Source organism: Rhinatrema bivittatum, chromosome 2 (genome assembly GCF_901001135.1).
Source record: "Rhinatrema bivittatum chromosome 2, aRhiBiv1.1, whole genome shotgun sequence".
Taxonomy (NCBI): domain Eukaryota; kingdom Metazoa; phylum Chordata; class Amphibia; order Gymnophiona; family Rhinatrematidae; genus Rhinatrema; species Rhinatrema bivittatum.
The window spans coordinates 435,201,583-435,218,683 of record NC_042616.1 but is presented as its reverse complement, the minus strand read 5'-3'; the positions used below and the strand labels follow the sequence as shown (position 1 = coordinate 435,218,683).

Here is a 17,101-nt window from a genome sequence, read left to right as displayed (position 1 = left end):
TATTTGCTACAGGCAGTGACTATCTTCGAGGAATGCAAAATCAAGAGCATGGCGGCGGCCATGTCTAAAACTGGCAAAGACATGGCAGCAGCCATTTTGGTAAAGGGCAAATAAAAAAAGAATGTATATATATATATATATATATTCAATTCAATTGGATGCTAATCTCACTCTTTCCAACAATTAATAATAATAAGCCGATAAATTTATTGCTTCATTGGTAATGACAGTGGCCATATTGGTAAAAAGAGGCCTTATTGGTAAAGTAGCGGCCATGTTAGTTAGTAGTGGCCATATCGGTATGTAGGCAGTCATATTGGTAAGTAGCATGCATGTTGGTAAGGGTAGTGGTGGCCATATTGGCAGGGTACTGTCCAGGTTGGTAAGGTGGCTATATTGGGAAGGTAGGGCGGTCAAGTTTATAAAAGGAGAAAGAAAAGAAAGCAGAATTATGGGTGGGAAATTTGAGAGCTTGTGTGGTGGTTGTTGGTGCTGTGTTACAACGGGCGAATGCCTACAATGAGGTTAACGAAAGACTTCTGAAAGTGTACAACAATTTGCCTGCAATGCTAACTTTCTTACAGCATTTGCGGTCACAGCACCCAGCAGGTAGAGATGGCACCTAAGCAAAGAGACACTGTTGCAGCCCAGCCGCAAATCAGAGGTTGCAGGTCAAAGGCGGTGAGTCAAGAGAATGCAGCAACAAAGGCAAGTAGAGTTCGGATTAACAACAAGGCGACCATGAAACCTCAAGGAACAAAGAGAGCGGCTAACCATAGCCAAAATCGGATTGGAGATGACTCAGGGGTTTCAAGCCAAGTCGATATTGATCATCTGATGTCTGAAATTCAAAAACAGGTGGAAACACATGGCATGGATTGGATAAGGCAGCATATGGCAAGACTTGCAATGCCCGAAAAGTTGTCGCGCAGAGAGAGATCAAGGCCCGCCCTGCGGAACTCAAAAACATCTTCTCCAGTAACAGACTTAGCCAACCCTTGAGGCATGGGTTTAGGTAAGGAGGCAATGTGAATCTGACACTGGTTCATCCACTGGCAGTAGTGATGATGAGGTTGCATTGGCCAAGGTAATGCGCAATGCTCTGAAGTCTTACAAGAAGAAGCACGCGTCAGGGCAGAGAGGCTCAGCAGCAACAGTTTGGAACATGATCCCAGAACCAAATACGATGCAGCCCGTAGGAGGCAGCCTCATCCCTGGTACAACATTCCAAACTGGAGCAGCCGCTCTCTCTAATAAAGAAGTCCTATGCGGGGTTAGTTCTTTAGCTCATAGCAACCCTAAGAAAATTAAGAAAAAAATTTGGAATTTATCAACATATTCTCGCTGTTAATAAAAGACCTCGAGGCGAGTGAGATGGAAGGTCAAGAAAAAGATGGGGTGAATGATACAAAAGAGAAGCGATCAAAAAATTTCAAAGAATATTCATAATTGGGTGAATGCATTTCATATATTTATGAGTGTTGTGGTAGAACGTGACCCAGACGCCTTTCCTAATCAGGTATTTGGATACCATAATGAAAGCTCAGAAACGAGCCGGGTGGGCCTGGTTAAACTATGACATAAGGTTCAGAAAGAGTATGTCACAAGACAGTTCAATCTTGTGGAGACATAGAATGTTAGATCTTTGACTAGACGAGATGACATTTCATAAGTCTCCCTGGCATGACAGGTCAATGGCCAGTTCAGAAGGTCCATGGGAAAGACTCGCTTTCCATGCAAGCGGGAGGCAAGACATATGCAGGCAGTTCAATACAGGCCATTGCATGTGGGCAAACTGCAAGTTTAAACACATATGCTCCACTTGCAGTCTCAGCTCACACCGGGCCACTCAGTGTTGGAACTGCAAAGACTGCAGAATGCTACCCCAGCCACCTGGCCGCTCAGCTGAGGTCTCTGGCCCCAACAACAATCAGCGTTAGCATTATGAAGCCTTGGTTGCAGTGCTACCCTTTCCCTGGAAAAGCGGCCAAGATCACGGAAGGTTTTACATACAGCTTTCGGATTCCGTGCCAAACAGATCTCCTGTTCCCCCCACGCAATGCGCAATCTTGGCCATGCATGAGAAGGAGGCCATGAGGAAGATTCTGTCGGAGCTTGCAATGGGTAGGATAGCCGGCTCTTTTGAACTCCCCCCTTCCCAAACATGATAGTCTCACCTTTGGGCATAGTACCAAAAAAAGAACCCGGTCGTTTCCAGCTCAAACCCAATCTGTCCTACCCTCCCGGTAATTCGGTAAATGACTTGATTGACCCCCGCTTGTGCTCAGTATCCTATGCCTCCTTTGACTCGGCCATAGAAATCATTAAAGCAGCCAGGCACCGGGTGCAAATGGCGAAGGTAGACATTGAGTCGGCTTTCCGATTATTACCGGTACACCCAGATTCGTTCCACCTATTGGGATTCCAGTTCAGGGGCCAATTCTACTATGACCAGTGCATCCTGACGGGTTGCTCGATTTCCTGTGCATATTTTGAGCTGTTCAGTTCCTTCATTCAATGGGTAGTCGAGCAGCGATCGGGATCCAGGCAGATAGTCCACTACTTAGATGATTTTAAGTTAGTGGGTAGGGGCGTCAGGGACTGCTAAAACTTACTAGCCAAACTGTTGCACGGGACTTTAGCATACCATTGGCGAAAGAAAAAACTGAAGGCTCTGCCAGAATTATCACATTCCTGGGGATTGAATTGGACGCAGAAGCGCAGATTTCGAGACTTCCCACGGACAAGGTCAGCAAGTTGCGTGAGGCCATCAGGGACTTAGGTAGTGCTAAGAAAGCGGCCCTTCATCAGTTCCAGTCCCTCATTGGATTACTCAGCTTTGTTTCCAGAGTCATCCCAATGGGAAGCGCTTTCCTATGTAGGCTTTCCTTGGCCACGGCGGGGGAGGGGGGGGGGTCAAGAAACACCATTGTGTAAGGGTTTATAGCACTATCAAGCAGGACTTATTCATGTGGGAGTCTTTTCTGGCAGGACTTATTCATGTGGGAGTCTTTTCTGGCAGGATCCACCTAGACATAATGGGGTAGATTTTAAAAGAAGCGCGATCAGCCTACTTTTGCTTGCGCATCAGACTCAAGCAAAAGTACGCTGGATTTTAGTAGATACGCGCGGAGCCGCGCGTATCCACTAAAATCCTGGATCGGCGCGCGCAAGGCTATCGATTTTGTATAGCCTGCGCGCGCCGAGCCGCGCTGCCTCCCCCCGTTCCCTCCAAGGCCGCTCCGAAATCGGAGCGGCCTTGGAGGGAACTTTCCTTTGCCTTCCCCTCCCTTCCCCTACCTAACCCACCCGCCCGGCCCTGTCTACACCCCCCCCTTACCTTTGTCGGGGGATTTACGCCTCCCGGAGGGAGACGTAAATCCCCGCGCGCCAGCGGGCCTGCTGCGCGCCGGGCCGCGACCTGGGGGCGGGTACGGAGGGTGCGGCCACGCCCCCGGGCCGTAGCCACGCCCCGTACCCGCCCCCAAAACGCTGCCGACACGCCCCCGGAACGCTGCGACGACCGGGCCCGCCCCCCGACACGCCCCCGACACGCCCCCCTCCGAGAACCCCGGGACTTACGCGAGTCCCGGGGCTCTGCGCGCGCCGGGAGGCCTATGTAAAATAGGCTTCCCGGCGCGCAGGGCCCTGCTCGCCTAAATCCGCCCGGTTTTGGGCGGATTTAGGCGAGCAGGGCTCTGAAAATCTACCCCACTATGGATGGATGCCTCCGGGGGGGGGGGGGGGAGGTTTTGGCATCTGCTTCAAAGAATCCTGGTGTGCAGAGCACTGGCTTCCCAGCTGGCATGAATCCAGGATCACCAGTGATCTAATCTTTCTCGAACTGTTCCCTATCTTATCCCGGGGCTCTGCGCGCGCCGGGAGGCCTATGTAAAATAGGCTTCCCGGCGCGCAGGGCCCTGCTCGCCTAAATCCGCCCGGTTTTGGGCGGATTTAGGCGAGCAGGGCTCTGAAAATCTACCCCACTATGGATGGATGCCTCCGGGGGGGGGGGGGGGGGAGGTTTTGGCATCTGCTTCAAAGAATCCTGGTGTGCAGAGCACTGGCTTCCCAGCTGGCATGAATCCAGGATCACCAGTGATCTAATCTTTCTCGAACTGTTCCCTATCTTAGTTGCCCTCAAAATATGGGGTAGATCATTAGCCAAGTCCCATATTGTGTTCAGATCAGACAATTTGGCCATGGTGCAAGTAATCAATGACCTTTCAGTGCGCACTTTTGAGGCTAATAACCTCATCAGACAGCTAGTGCTTATGTGCCTATGCTATAACATTTCTTGCCACGCTGCACATATCCCCGGTGTCCAAAATAATATTGCAGATTCTCTCTCCTGCTTCCAGTGGGCCGCATTCCGATGTCACGCATCGAAGGTCGACTGTCTTCAAACCCCATACCGGAAGAAATTTGGCAACTTGGCCCCCCGGATTTTGGGAATTAATTCTGGGTTCCTTATCAGAGAACACGAGAAGCTATTGCCAAGCATTGCGTGACTTCCAGAACTTCCTTGGGATCGAAGAAAGGGGTGAAACTTGGCCCATATCTGTAACCTCTCTAATAAGATACATCTTACACTGCAAAGGGCAAGGAAAGTCCAGGGCAGCAGTGGCCAATCGATTAGCGGGCTTGTCATTCTTTTCTAGGGCATTGGGATTCCCTAGTTGCAATGAGCTTTTCCCTGTTAAAGGAGTTATGGTGGGTTGGGCAAAGGAGGTAGGCAGACCCAAGGATTCTAGGAGGCCCATAACATGCAACTTGCTAAGACGCTTACTATCGGCCTTCAAATCAGTCTGCTTCAATAGCTTCAAAGCCATCTTGTTTCGCTGCACTTTCTCATTGGCATTTTATGGGGCATTGCGTGTCAGTGAACTGACAGCGCACACAGGCACCAGAGGGTGGACATCGATATAGAATGCAATAAGCTAAAACTACGCATCCGCAGATAAAAAACGGTCAAAATGGAAACCGTGGCTAGGATAGTCCTTCGGGAATGGTGTGGTGCGCTCTAATGCCCAGTCCTTTGTACAAGAACTTACTTGGAACGGTGCCCGCCTTGCGGTGGGCAATTATTGGTACATGCTGATGGTAGCCCAGTAACAAGGTACGAGTATAGTAAGCTGCTGCGCTTGTCCCTTCAGATGGTAGGAGCCGATGTTGCGGCTATGCGACATTCATTCCGCATAGGAGCTGCCACCACAGCGGCTGAGTTAGGCCTGCAGGCAAGAGAGATAATGTCCATCAGCAGATGGTGATCTGGGAGGTTCAGGTTGTATGTGAAGCCAGAAGGGTATTTTATGCAATAGTTGGTAACATTCTTTATCTGTTGGCAGATCAGGGATCACAAATGCGCTTCATATGGATAATAGGGCACTCTTATGTATGATGGGCGCATAGGAGGGCCCTTGAGCGGTCCGAGGGAGGACACCTTGGCATGGTGGCTCATCGGATCTCGCTGGCATGGAAGGAGATCCCGGGGATGAGATGGGACCAGCTGATGCCGACTGTCCTCGACATGGAGAAATACAACACCCCTCGCCCTTTGGCAATAATCGTGCTTCTGGGAGGAAATGACATGATGTCAACTCGTAGTGTACATCTCACACAAAAAATACAAAAAGATCTGGTCAGTTTAGCTAACATGTTCCCGCAGTCGGTAATAGTCTGGTCCTGCATCACCCCAGGAGGGTCAGGAGGGGCGAGAGGTCTCATCAAGCAATAGCGAGAAGAAAAATCAATAGATGGGTCAGCAAATGTATGCCTACTATAAAAGGGCTGTGTGCAAAACACAAATTGCTAGATGAGAGCCCAGGTTTGTTCAGACCAGATGGGGTGCATTTGTCAGATATAGGATGGGACATATTTAACATCGATCTGCAGGATGTTAACAAAGTCAGTTTGAAAAAATGTCCTCAGCCGAGCTTGTTGGGGGGATTCCATGGTAAGCGGGTCCGCTACCAGGGCCCGCGGCGCGGTGACCAGTGCGTTAGCAAGGCCCATATGGATTAGACCTCAGGCCTTTGCACATGGCAGAGGCCCGGGAGCACGTGAGCAGGCAGCCTATGCACAAGCAAGCGGCCTTACAGGTTATGACCCAGACCCTTGATGCTTCAATGGCCGAGGGTGGGGGCGAAAAGGGGGGCACTGAGAGTGTTTCGACCAAAAGACCCTGACTTCCACGGTCGGGTCATGGTAAGCCCATCCTACGTCGACTCTGTGGCTACTATGGACAGGTGTCTGCTGCGCTATCCCAGCTTCTACGGCCAGGGTATCCACGTTCACCAGCAGCAGTTTTGGCTCATCAGTTGCTAGTAGGGCGCTGGTCACCAGAAGTTAACCCTGTATAGTCGTAGGTTAAGGAGCATTGTTTGATTGGGGTTACGTTGTGATGTTATATATTACTGTGCAAAGCTTGCAATGTTCTGTTTTGGGCTGCGGCTATTCTTTGTCCAACAATAAAAGCAATCTTCGAACTTAAGCAGTGTGAGAGTGGATTAATATGGGCATGGTAAGGATGGAAGGGAGGGGCAAGGGGAAGCTGGGGAAGAGGGGTGTAAATGGGTGTAGCCTATTCCGCGCTGCCCACATTGTGGAAAATCTAAGGGATGCAAACCATTTAACTGGCTTTAGAGTATTGCCACTGACTCTGTTGATCAGGATATTCAGTGGGAGAAAGAATTACCCTAGTATCAAGAAACATAGCTGGTTCTATTTTTACTATATGTTACTGAGGTAGTGAGTCTGCTGACTATTTAAAAATTGCAGTCTAACTCTTTGGAATATTTATAAGGAAGGCTTCTGAAGATAGCTTTTGATAGGGCATAAATAGCACCATAAAATTATAATGTGTACAATGTGATCTGCTAGTGCTAATTTTGCTTAGGTAATGAATTTTTCATGCACAAATATGCACTGTGAGAAACTTCAGCACACCATTTTAGTACATCAAGCAAAATCAGCATCACTTGTTCAATAGTACTGATAAAGTAAATATAGTCATAATTTTTTTTTTGTCAGGGCGATTTGCATCTTAGAGCGGGATATTAAAATTCATGAAACAAAGATTTTGCTGACTTTTGCAGGTAGTACAAATAACATCTACCTATGATAAAACTCCAGTGATGCATGGAATGCCTCAGGAATTGGTGCTGGGTTTGGCTCTTTTCAATATCTTTGGGACTGATATTGCAAAGAGGCTGGGAGGAAGTTTGATGTGAAATTGTGTGGACACATCTGAGAGAGCAGACAGAAATAGAGAAATAAAAGTGATTTAAATAAGCTTGAGGAGTAGTCGACTGCCTGGCATCTGAGTTTCAATACTAAAAAAAAAAAATGCAGTTATGCATCTGGGAATCATTTTATAACATTGCTCATAGCAATGTTGGCAACTGCGCATACAAGTTTCACCAAATTTCAAAGCAAACTTACATGTATAAGTCAATTTTGAAAATGATCCCACCAAATCTACCAAAAGTATGGGCATAAGTGCAATTTAATTAAAGCTTGTTTCTACATGGAAAACATAGTTTTACCTGCAAAAGTCCCTTTGATAATTAGAAATACTTTCTTGGGGTGCAAACCTCCAGGGGAGCAGTACACAAAGCAGTAATGAAACCATAGGTTGATTACGTCTGATGATTTCAAATTAGCAAAACAACTGTGACAAGGCCATGACCAGAGGAAGAACGATGCTAGGCTGCATAGAAAGAGGTATAACTGATTAGTGAAAACTTAAAGGGAGTATTGTAAACAGTTCTAGAAGCCGTACCTCCAGAAGAACAAGGAGTGGAAGCAGTCCAGGAATGTTCTACCAAAAGAGTACCAAAATCTCTAAGAGGTGAGATTAAAGGATCTAAATAGGCATGCCCTAGGGTAGAAGATATGACAGAAATATTCAAATACTTGAAAAGTATTAATAAAACACACAAAGTAAATCTTCAATTGAAAGGTTTTTTTTTTCAGAACAAGGAGGCTATGGTAAACAGATGCAATTGGTTGGAATCAAAAGCAATGTTAGAAATATTTTTTTCAAGGAAAGGGTAGTGGATTTGTACAACATCTTTACAGAGCAAATGGTGGAAGCTGAAGCAATAACAGACTTCAAGATAATGGGATAAGTACTGAGGATAATTAGTTGCAGAGAAAAAGTGAAAGAGAAAACAGAAAGACAACCACTGCTGGGATTACCAGATTCAAAATAGCAGGCTACAAATCTAGAGTAAAGATAAAAAGAAAAAGTGCATTGTTTTAGGAGGCAACATATTAAGGAATCTATGGGTATGTCTAGCAGGTCACCTGAAGCTGGGTCTGACTGGTAAGCTCCGTAGAATTAAAAATAATCAACTGGACTTATAAGAATCCTAAGAGTGAGGATCTGACCACTACATACAGAAATAAAATATGATATGTGATATGATGAAGATTATTAATAACTTTTCAATTTGTAGCTATTTAAGAAAAGCTGCAATTCCCTAGGTCAATGCAACAGGTGGCAGGATATCCTCTCATAGGGAGACAGTGACCTAGGAGGCCAAGCGTTCAGACAAAGGTCACACTAGGAAAGATCAGTTAAGAACATAAGGGCATAATGGGCCAGATGAATGGTGGCTATTTAGATTATTACAAAGCTTTGTCGTTAAGCATGGAAAATTAAGGGCTGGATTTTAAAAAGGTTACACTCGTAAATCCTCCAAATTTATGCGCATAACCGGTCTTACGCGCATCGGGCCTATTTTCTAAAGTCCCGGCAATGTGTGTAAAGCCCCGGGACACGTGTAAGTCCTGGGGCTTTACTAAAGGGGTGGTCCGGTCTGGGGGGAGGGGGGGGGGCAGAACCAGAGGCCTGCAACACAGCGGCCATTGCCACTGTGTGGAAGGATCGCGTGCCGGCAGCCTGCCGGTGTGTCAACTTGCGCCTGTCCAGAGGCAGGCGCAAAAGGTAAAATAAAAAATTGGGGGAGGGGTTAGAGTAGGGCTAGGGGGAGGAAAGGTTAGGGGAAGGTGTGGGAAGGTCAGGTTAGGGGGAAGGGAACGGGGGAAGGCAGCGCAGCTCGGCACATGCAAGGTGCACAATTGTGCACCCCCTTACGCACGCCGACCCCTGATTGTATAACTTGCGCGTGCCTGCGCGCACCTTTTTAAAATCTACCCCTAAGGGTGCTGAGTAAGAAGTAAATTTAAATGTTCATCTATCCAAGCTGATGGGGAACAGAGAACAATGACACTGTCCAAGATAAGGGGGTGATCCTTGGTAAGGCAGGAATAACAGGGCAGAAAAGATGGTCAATTGGACTTTTTCTGCCTTCTTCTGCTATGTTGCTATGTAGGCCCTGGAATGGACACTGGACAGCAAGAGACTTTAAGATAAGAATTGATGCATCATGATTACTCATGCAGTACTACAAACAGACATTTGTTTTATATTTGTATTTATATTGCTTATATGTTTTATTTATGGATGCTATATTTTTGGTAAATTGCTTTGATAGCTTTGCTGATTGAGTGATATATACATTTAATAAATAAATACATACATACATAAATAATTTCCAAAGAAATTCATATTTTCAACAGTTATCTAAACTAATTCAATTATTTTTTTATGGCGAATAATTTTATAATGTGGCTGATATGATCCAAAACACAGTTGTACTTGGGGTAAGGGTCCTCTCTCCCAATTACTGAATGGCTGTGTGTTCTGAATGTCATACAGCTTTCCTATCTTGGAAGAAGGTTTAAGTGGCATTTCAAGATTGAGATTAGCTTTGGTTAATGCTCCTTTGCTTTGACTATAATAGTGCTGTTTTTGGCAGGGAACAAATCAGTCTCTTATTTTGCTTAATCATTAAAACCAGCCAAGCAATTGTTCTCTTCTGTTCTTTTTGTCTTCTACTTTTTTACAAACTGTCAGAGTTCAGAGAGCTGTCGATTTTCTGTTAGCCAACGCCAATCAGATATCTGAGAATTAAACCTGGTAAATGTACTCGTATTTTAAAACCACTGATTATAGAAAACAGGGTTGTCAGTTACATTTACACTAGACATCCCAGCCCTTGTTAATGCAGACAAGCAGCTGATCAGATTATGACACTCAACAGAGCTCCAGTGGAGTTTATTCATTTCATATTTATTTGCTGTGAATATTAGAAAAGTGTGTATATTGCATATACTCATTTAGGTTGAAAAAATATAATTGGTGCTTGGAATGTGAATCCATTGAGCAAGGTAATTCTCTGAATTAATGAAAGAAAAAAAATGCCATCACTCAAAAATTGCTGCGCGATAAACCAAAGAGAGTAAGTAAATTGTAAGAGGTTATTCCCCCCCGTCATTTGAATACATCATGCTTTTTAATATCTGGTGATACATTCATTCCTGTTGTGTTTCTTCCATATTTGTGCAATCAATATATACCTGATAATTGTTAAAGTATTTAAAGTGTTTCCTATATGAATGCTTTTGCCCTGAAAATAATCCCTTCGTGGGATTTAAATGAGTTATCAAAGTACTTTATTTTATCCCTAATCGTTTCCAAGTGCTGGTTTTTTTTTTTTATTATTGTGCTTTCAGACATATGTAGTACGATCACATGCCTCCCCTAGCTCATTCCCCTAACCCAAACCCCCCACAAAAAACACTTGGACCCATTTTGGCTGAATGAAAAATATACCTTTTTTTAAAAAAAAAAAAATAATAATTTTCTGCTTTTGTAGAAAATACATTTTAAATTTGGTAAGATAGTAAACACCATCTTAGGTCCAGATACTAAGGTGCGATAAGACGATATCATGAGTTAAACAGTGTGTAACACACTTTAAATGCTGTTTATCATGTGATAACACCATATCACGGCACTATCGCATGATATCATACAATATAACAGAATATTTACTCCTCCTATGGAAATAAGCTACTTTGCATGCATTTGCATGCATAAAAGTACCTAATGTATGCAAAACAGCTTATGCTTAGGCACTCCTATGTTACAATAATGTGGATGACTTAGAAAAACTCTGCCCTTTTATTTTAGCACGTCTGAGGGAGGTGTAGATATTTTCCTGAGGGAGCATCAGGGCTCTAATGTGGGTCCCTCATCATCCCGCAGGAAAATTAAAGGGCCAAGGTGCCCAAAAAACACCTTTGAATTAGTCAAAATTAGCCTTGAGGTCTAAGTCCAGTCCCCAACTTTGCTCTGCCCCATCAATTGACAGTGGCAAGGTCAGGTCAAAAGGTCTGGAGCTAGGAGGTGCTCCAGGTCCCCACTGACTACCAATTACTTCATTTAGAGGATTGGGGGAGGCGATAGTCTGCCTGCCCCCTCCAGACCACCACAGTAATTTTTTGATTGGAGTGGGGACACTGGCCACTAAGGATATTTTAGTCTTTGGATTGGGTAGATGCATGTTAGGGAAGGGGCAGTTAGATGTTGTGGGAGCTTAAGGGAAAAAGCTGAGTAAGGGAATGGGCCATCACCATGTGGTTTCCCAAACTTTTTATTTCTTTTGGGGGGCCAGAGCTGCCTCGGCAGGCAGCAGGGAGAGAGGCGGGGTTCGCCATTGACTCCTTGGTGTTTTTTGACTCATTGGGGGGGTGACTTTTGGGCCTTAGGTCCTTTAACTGATGGCAGCCCCTGCCAAGGTAGGTTGCCACGGTACAGGTAGGCCCTGTACCACAGCACAAGTTTTTGTTGCAAGGTTGTTAAGTGAGAAAAAATAGCACTGCAGTACTGTCATGATAGTTTGTCTGGGAAGGGCTCAATGATATTGGAATTCCCATCGCAATATCCTGCCCTTCCTGCGATAAACTATTTTGGCTTAATAAATCTCCCTTTTAGGATCTGGTTCACTAATGGGTTTTTTTTCCAAAGACACAAAATGGGAGAAAAGCCTTAGGGGTACATTTTAAAACACAGCGCGTGTGCGAACAAAAGTACACCGGGGTCGGCGCGCACAAGGGAGTGCATATTTGTGCAACTTGTGCGCGCCGAGCCCTGCGCGCGCTGCCCGTTCCCTCCGAGGTCATTCCGAAATTGGAGCGGCCTCTGAGGGTTTCCTTCCACCTCCCCCCACCTTCCCCTCCCTTCCCCTACCTAACCTACCCCCCTGGCCCTATCTAACCCCCCTACCTCTGTCGCACAAGTTATGCCTGCTCGAGGCAGGTGTAACTTTGCGTGTGCCGGGCCGGCTGCTGCGCACCATGTTCCGGTCCGGGGGCTGGTCTGGAGGCCGCAGCCATGCCCCTGGAACGCCCCCGGGCCAAAACCACGCCCACAGCACCACCCCCAGATGACGTGCCGACCGCGTCATGCCCCCCCGACACGCCCCCGATGACGTGCCGACGCATCACGACCCCCCCCCCCCCCCCGACACGCCCACCACAAGAAAGCCCCGGGACTTACGCATGTCCTGGGGCTTTGCCTGCGCCGGAAGCCTATGCAATATAGGCTCGGCGTGCGCAGGAGCCTTTTAAAAGGGTTACGCGCGTACCTTATGTGCGTAACCCTTTTAAAATCTGGCCCTTAATGAACCTGGCCATAAATTTTGTAAAAGTACAATGCTTCTGGGTAGTACTATATATGTTTATAATTTATATTTAGAAAAAAATGTTCCCTTTCATAGATAAACTAATGTAATGATTTTAGATATAAGACTTGACTTGAATTTTATGATGCAATGCTTTCATAGTTGATTCTTGCTGTTGTTCTAAATGACTAAATTTCTCTCATATCAGTGATAGCATCTCTTTTCTTGAGCCTTGTGAAACATGTGTATAATATTCCATATAGTAGCATGGAAAGGAAAAATCAGTAGGAAAGACTTACTTCGGAAGTCCTGGATTGTGAAATTTGGGTTTGTGGAAGTGTCTGATACCATTCTAAAGGAGAAATTCTGCCCAGCAGGTGACAAATCTTTGTCCACAGCACTGAAGATTTGTATTATCTGAAAGCATAAATAAATTGTGTTTCAGTCTTGTTCCGTCTTTGTAAAATGCTGCAATTATCTGGAGGAAACTTTTCTTACTAATCCTCTAATAAAATGAAGGAAAACATTTAGGGATTCTATTCCAGTCTTGTTTACCACAAAATCTTGCCATGTGCAAGGAGAGAAAAAACAATCTTTGCTACATAATTCAACAAGGTTAAGGATCTTATTTACTGAAGTGTATCAATGCTAATACAAGCGTTAATATGCATTAAACATGTTACGTGCTTTATTGTGCTACAACAATTAACATTTGTGACCTTTAATACACTTTAGCACATTAGTCTCTGTTAATGTTTACTAACAGGAAAAAAATGTGAGTTGCACCGCAGCCTGCACATGCATGTAAAGCAGCTATTAATATTAAAATAGGCTAAGGCTAGTGCAAATTGAATGAAGTAGCGTGATTTATGTTAAGTCACTGGTTAACACTAAAACTTAACTGCACTTCAGGAGGTATATTTAAGGGTTTTTTTTGTTGTCTATTCAGCAGGTTAACATGACTGCCATATTGGCCAAGCCATCTCCTGTGTGCCAGAGTACACATCAAGGACCATTCATGGCCTGATCCTCCTTCTCCTCACTCCAAATGAAAAAAAGAATGTCTCCCATGGTCTGAAGTACAAAGCTCCCCTGAGCCAAGATCAAGGCTCCCCGTGGCTTCAAATAATTCTTCCACCGAAGTCTAAGGGCCACTGCTGGGTCAGTGACACTTCCACACCCATTCCGGTGCCAATTTTTATTTCAGAGTTGGTGAGGCAGAAGGAATGCCTTCTTTCTCCTGCTCCTATCATTAATTGGACAAATAGAGGTGAGGCAGATGGCAGGTTGCCTGACTAGAAGGAGGGAGGGGAATGGAGAGGTTCGATTGGGCCATGGAAGGCCCTTGCTTTTAACTTGTGAGGTCAGGGTTAAGAGAAGCCATTGACCAAGAGGAGGTCTTACTTTTGACTCAAGAGATGGGTGATGATGGGCAACTCAAAGCCAAGGATGGGGACTTTGATGTTGGTTAAAGTAGTGAAGAAACTAGGAGAGTTATTTAAGGCTATAGGAAGGGAGCCATGATGCTGAAACATCTAGTAGGGGGGATAAAAGCCCCATTGTTGTCAGCATTTCTGTTGCGGTTTTTCTGCACACGATGAGGAAATATAGCAAGTAGGCTGGTATGAGCTTATCATAAGGACAACGTAGATCTGGTATCCATAGCTCGGCAGATAGTCTGTATCCCGGAGCAATAGGGCAAGTCAGATCTCTAGTAACTTGAATGATGAAATTTGTCTGTAAACACTGGCACGAACTCTTGTCTTGCAGCAGGCAGCATGGCTGACATGTCATAGGGGAAAATGATTCACATATGAGATCAAAGGAGGTTCCGAGTAGTTTGCTCTGTGACCTGGGGTGATGGTGAAGAATCCAGCATACAGGGTCGGTCTTGGAGCAGGAAACATCAGTATTAATAAGTCTTTGCCCTCCCCAGCATACCTGGAAGGATTCATTCCGGCCAATTGATCAAAGTAATTGATCAATTGTAAAATTGTTGCTGTTTCTTAGATTCCAGATATAAATCTTAGGTGGGGTTGCCTAAGAAAGATACATTGAAGTGTGTGTGTTTTTTTTAAATGATAAAGTTATTGGAATTTGGTAATAGTTCTGCTCTGTGGCCTTACACATTTATATAATTACTGTGGTTACATTTGGTTTCATTGGCATTCCCTGTTTTGTGCAGATAGTAGCACAGGTAAGTTTCAGAGCAGAATTTCAACCTATTAAAATAAGATAGAATTAATAATAGAATATATTGCTAAATATGGGAGTTGTCCTTCCCAGGCTTGTAAAGACCCATGATTTTATTCTTTTTGCAAAAGTAAAGGAGCACAATTCATTCTCGAGTAAGGGGAAAACAGAGGTTTGCTTATTTTCTACAAGCAGTCGGGCCGATTCAGTAAAGTCCTCGGGAGAGCGGACGAACGCCCACTCGCCTGTGCACGCGATTCTGTATTTAAATTAGGTGGTGCGGTAGAAACAGGCAAAAGGAGGCGCTAGGGACACTAGCGCATCCCTAGCACCTCCTTTTGACCCGGAGCGGCGGCTGTCAGCGGGTTTGACAGCTGACGCTCAATTTTACCGGCGTTGGTTCTCGAGCCCGCTGACAGCCATGGGCTCGGAAATCGGACGCCGGCAAAATTGAGCGTCCAGTTTTCGGCCCGACAGCCGCCGGCCCATTTAACATTTTTTTTTCTTTTTTTCTTTTACTTTTTTTACTCTTCGGGACCTCCGACTTAATATTGCCATGATATTAAGTCGGAGGGTGCACAGAAAAGCAATTTTTACTGATTTTCTGTGCACTTTCCCAGTGCCGGCAGAAACTAGCGCCTACCCAAAGGTAGGCGCTAATTTCTTAAAGTAAAATGTGCGGCTTGGCTGCACATTTTACTTTCTGTATCGCGCAGGAATGGCTAATAGGGCCATCAACATACATTTGCATGTTGAGGGCGCTATTAAGTGCCGCGGGTTGGACGCGCGCCCCCCCCCCCCCCCTTTCTGAATAAGGGGTAAGGGAAAACGCACGTCCAAGGGCAGGTTAACAGTGTGCTCTGTCGGAGCGCACTGTCCTGTATCGGCCTGAGTGTGAGGTAGAAAAGAATAGTGAAAAACATAAGGATGAACTTGAAACAGAAGAAAGAGAGTGAATACAGATTTCTGACAGTGAGCAGTAGATATACGAATAGGAAGAAGATAATATCGCTGTCAAAGAGGATAATCAGAAGTATAAGTTTAAGAATCAGGAAAATCACAAGGAAAGGTTGTTTCTGATTGAAGCTGCGCTGCAGCTGCCAGATATATATATATATCTAAAGGTATTATTTTGGTACGTGATTTGTCAAAGTATAAGTGCAGTACTGCAGAGTTAAAGAACAGGAAAGGCTTCAAACAAGATCTGAGAAGCTGAAAGGGAAGATAGCTAAATAAGGTATTGCTTCCCGCTGTATCCTCAATGAAAGAATCTGATGAGGACTGATAGGATCCAGGAGGAGGGAACTAATTAAAGTCTGAATTAGCTACAGTCATGAGAGGTCTAGATGTGTAGTTTCGTTTGAGGTTTATTTTGTTCCTTTAGTTTAAAAAAAGAAAACAAATATTTAAAAAAGGCGAAAAAAAAAAAAAGAAATGGGTCCCCCCACGCCTCCTGTGCCTACCACCCATCCCTCCCACCCAGAAAAATGCAGAGGCCAGGATCCTCCACAGCCCCTACTTACCTGATCTGGAGGGGATCCACAGATGAGGCCAAGACCCAGACCAAAGCCTCAGCCTTCCGTATGCCTAGACCATGGTAAGTTGCCACGACCTCAAACTAGGCTCCACGCAAGGCCCAGGCTTGGGGGCCTGTCTCAATGCGTGGGCATCAGCATAGGGCAGGGATCAGGCCCAGAGGCTAGGTATTGATGCCAAGCCCAGGCCCAATGTCCCAATCTGCCCAGGCCTGTTGCTATGACCTTGGCTTGTTCCCAAACCTGGTGTCAGTTCTGGGTCCTGGTCTTGGCTTAGACCGAGGTCCAAGTGTTAGACCTCGGTCTAAGGTCCAAGTGTTGGACCGAGGTCCAACACTTGGACCGAGGTCCAAGTGTTGGACTGGGCCTCTGGACCGAGGTGTTGGGATTCGGTTTCTGGTTGGCATCTGAGCTCTGATGGAGAAGGTAATTCGAGGTTGGAAAATTTCTCGACCTTGGCAAATTTTTTGGGCCTGGGACATTGTTCAGGTCTCGGCCATGGCCCCAGCATTGGGCCAGGTCCTAGGCTGAGATCTCAGCATCGTGCTCTGGCATACGCCACGGCATCTGTGTCGAACCAAGGCCTAGGCTAAGGCACATGTGTCACATTTGGGAGTAGGTCGCGGCTCCTGCTTTGGGTCTCAGCCTATTTCCTAGGTAATGCCCTGGCCTTGGGCCTAGGCCGATGGATAACTTTTTTTTGGTTTTGTACATTTTCAAAACAAAACAAGATTCTGACAAAATTTCATTGGGATTTAAATCGTTTTGTTTTGAAAATAACCTGCCACAATAGTAAATTTCATTTTATTTCCTATTTCTTTTCTCTCAAATGCCTAT

General features: G+C 45.4%; 1 protein-coding gene across 4 annotated transcripts in view; it reads right to left on the bottom strand.

Annotated features, from left to right (window-relative positions):
• The window catches only part of CDH12 (cadherin 12), a 2,479,035-nt gene that overhangs the window by 41,714 nt on the left and 2,420,220 nt on the right, over window positions 1-17,101 (bottom strand). For all 4 annotated transcript variants that reach the window (XM_029590315.1, XM_029590316.1, XM_029590317.1 and 1 more), the window contains one exon: window positions 12,836-12,953. In XM_029590315.1, the coding sequence (XP_029446175.1) occupies window positions 12,836-12,953 (118 nt within the window). The remainder of the gene's footprint in view (window positions 1-12,835; window positions 12,954-17,101) is intronic.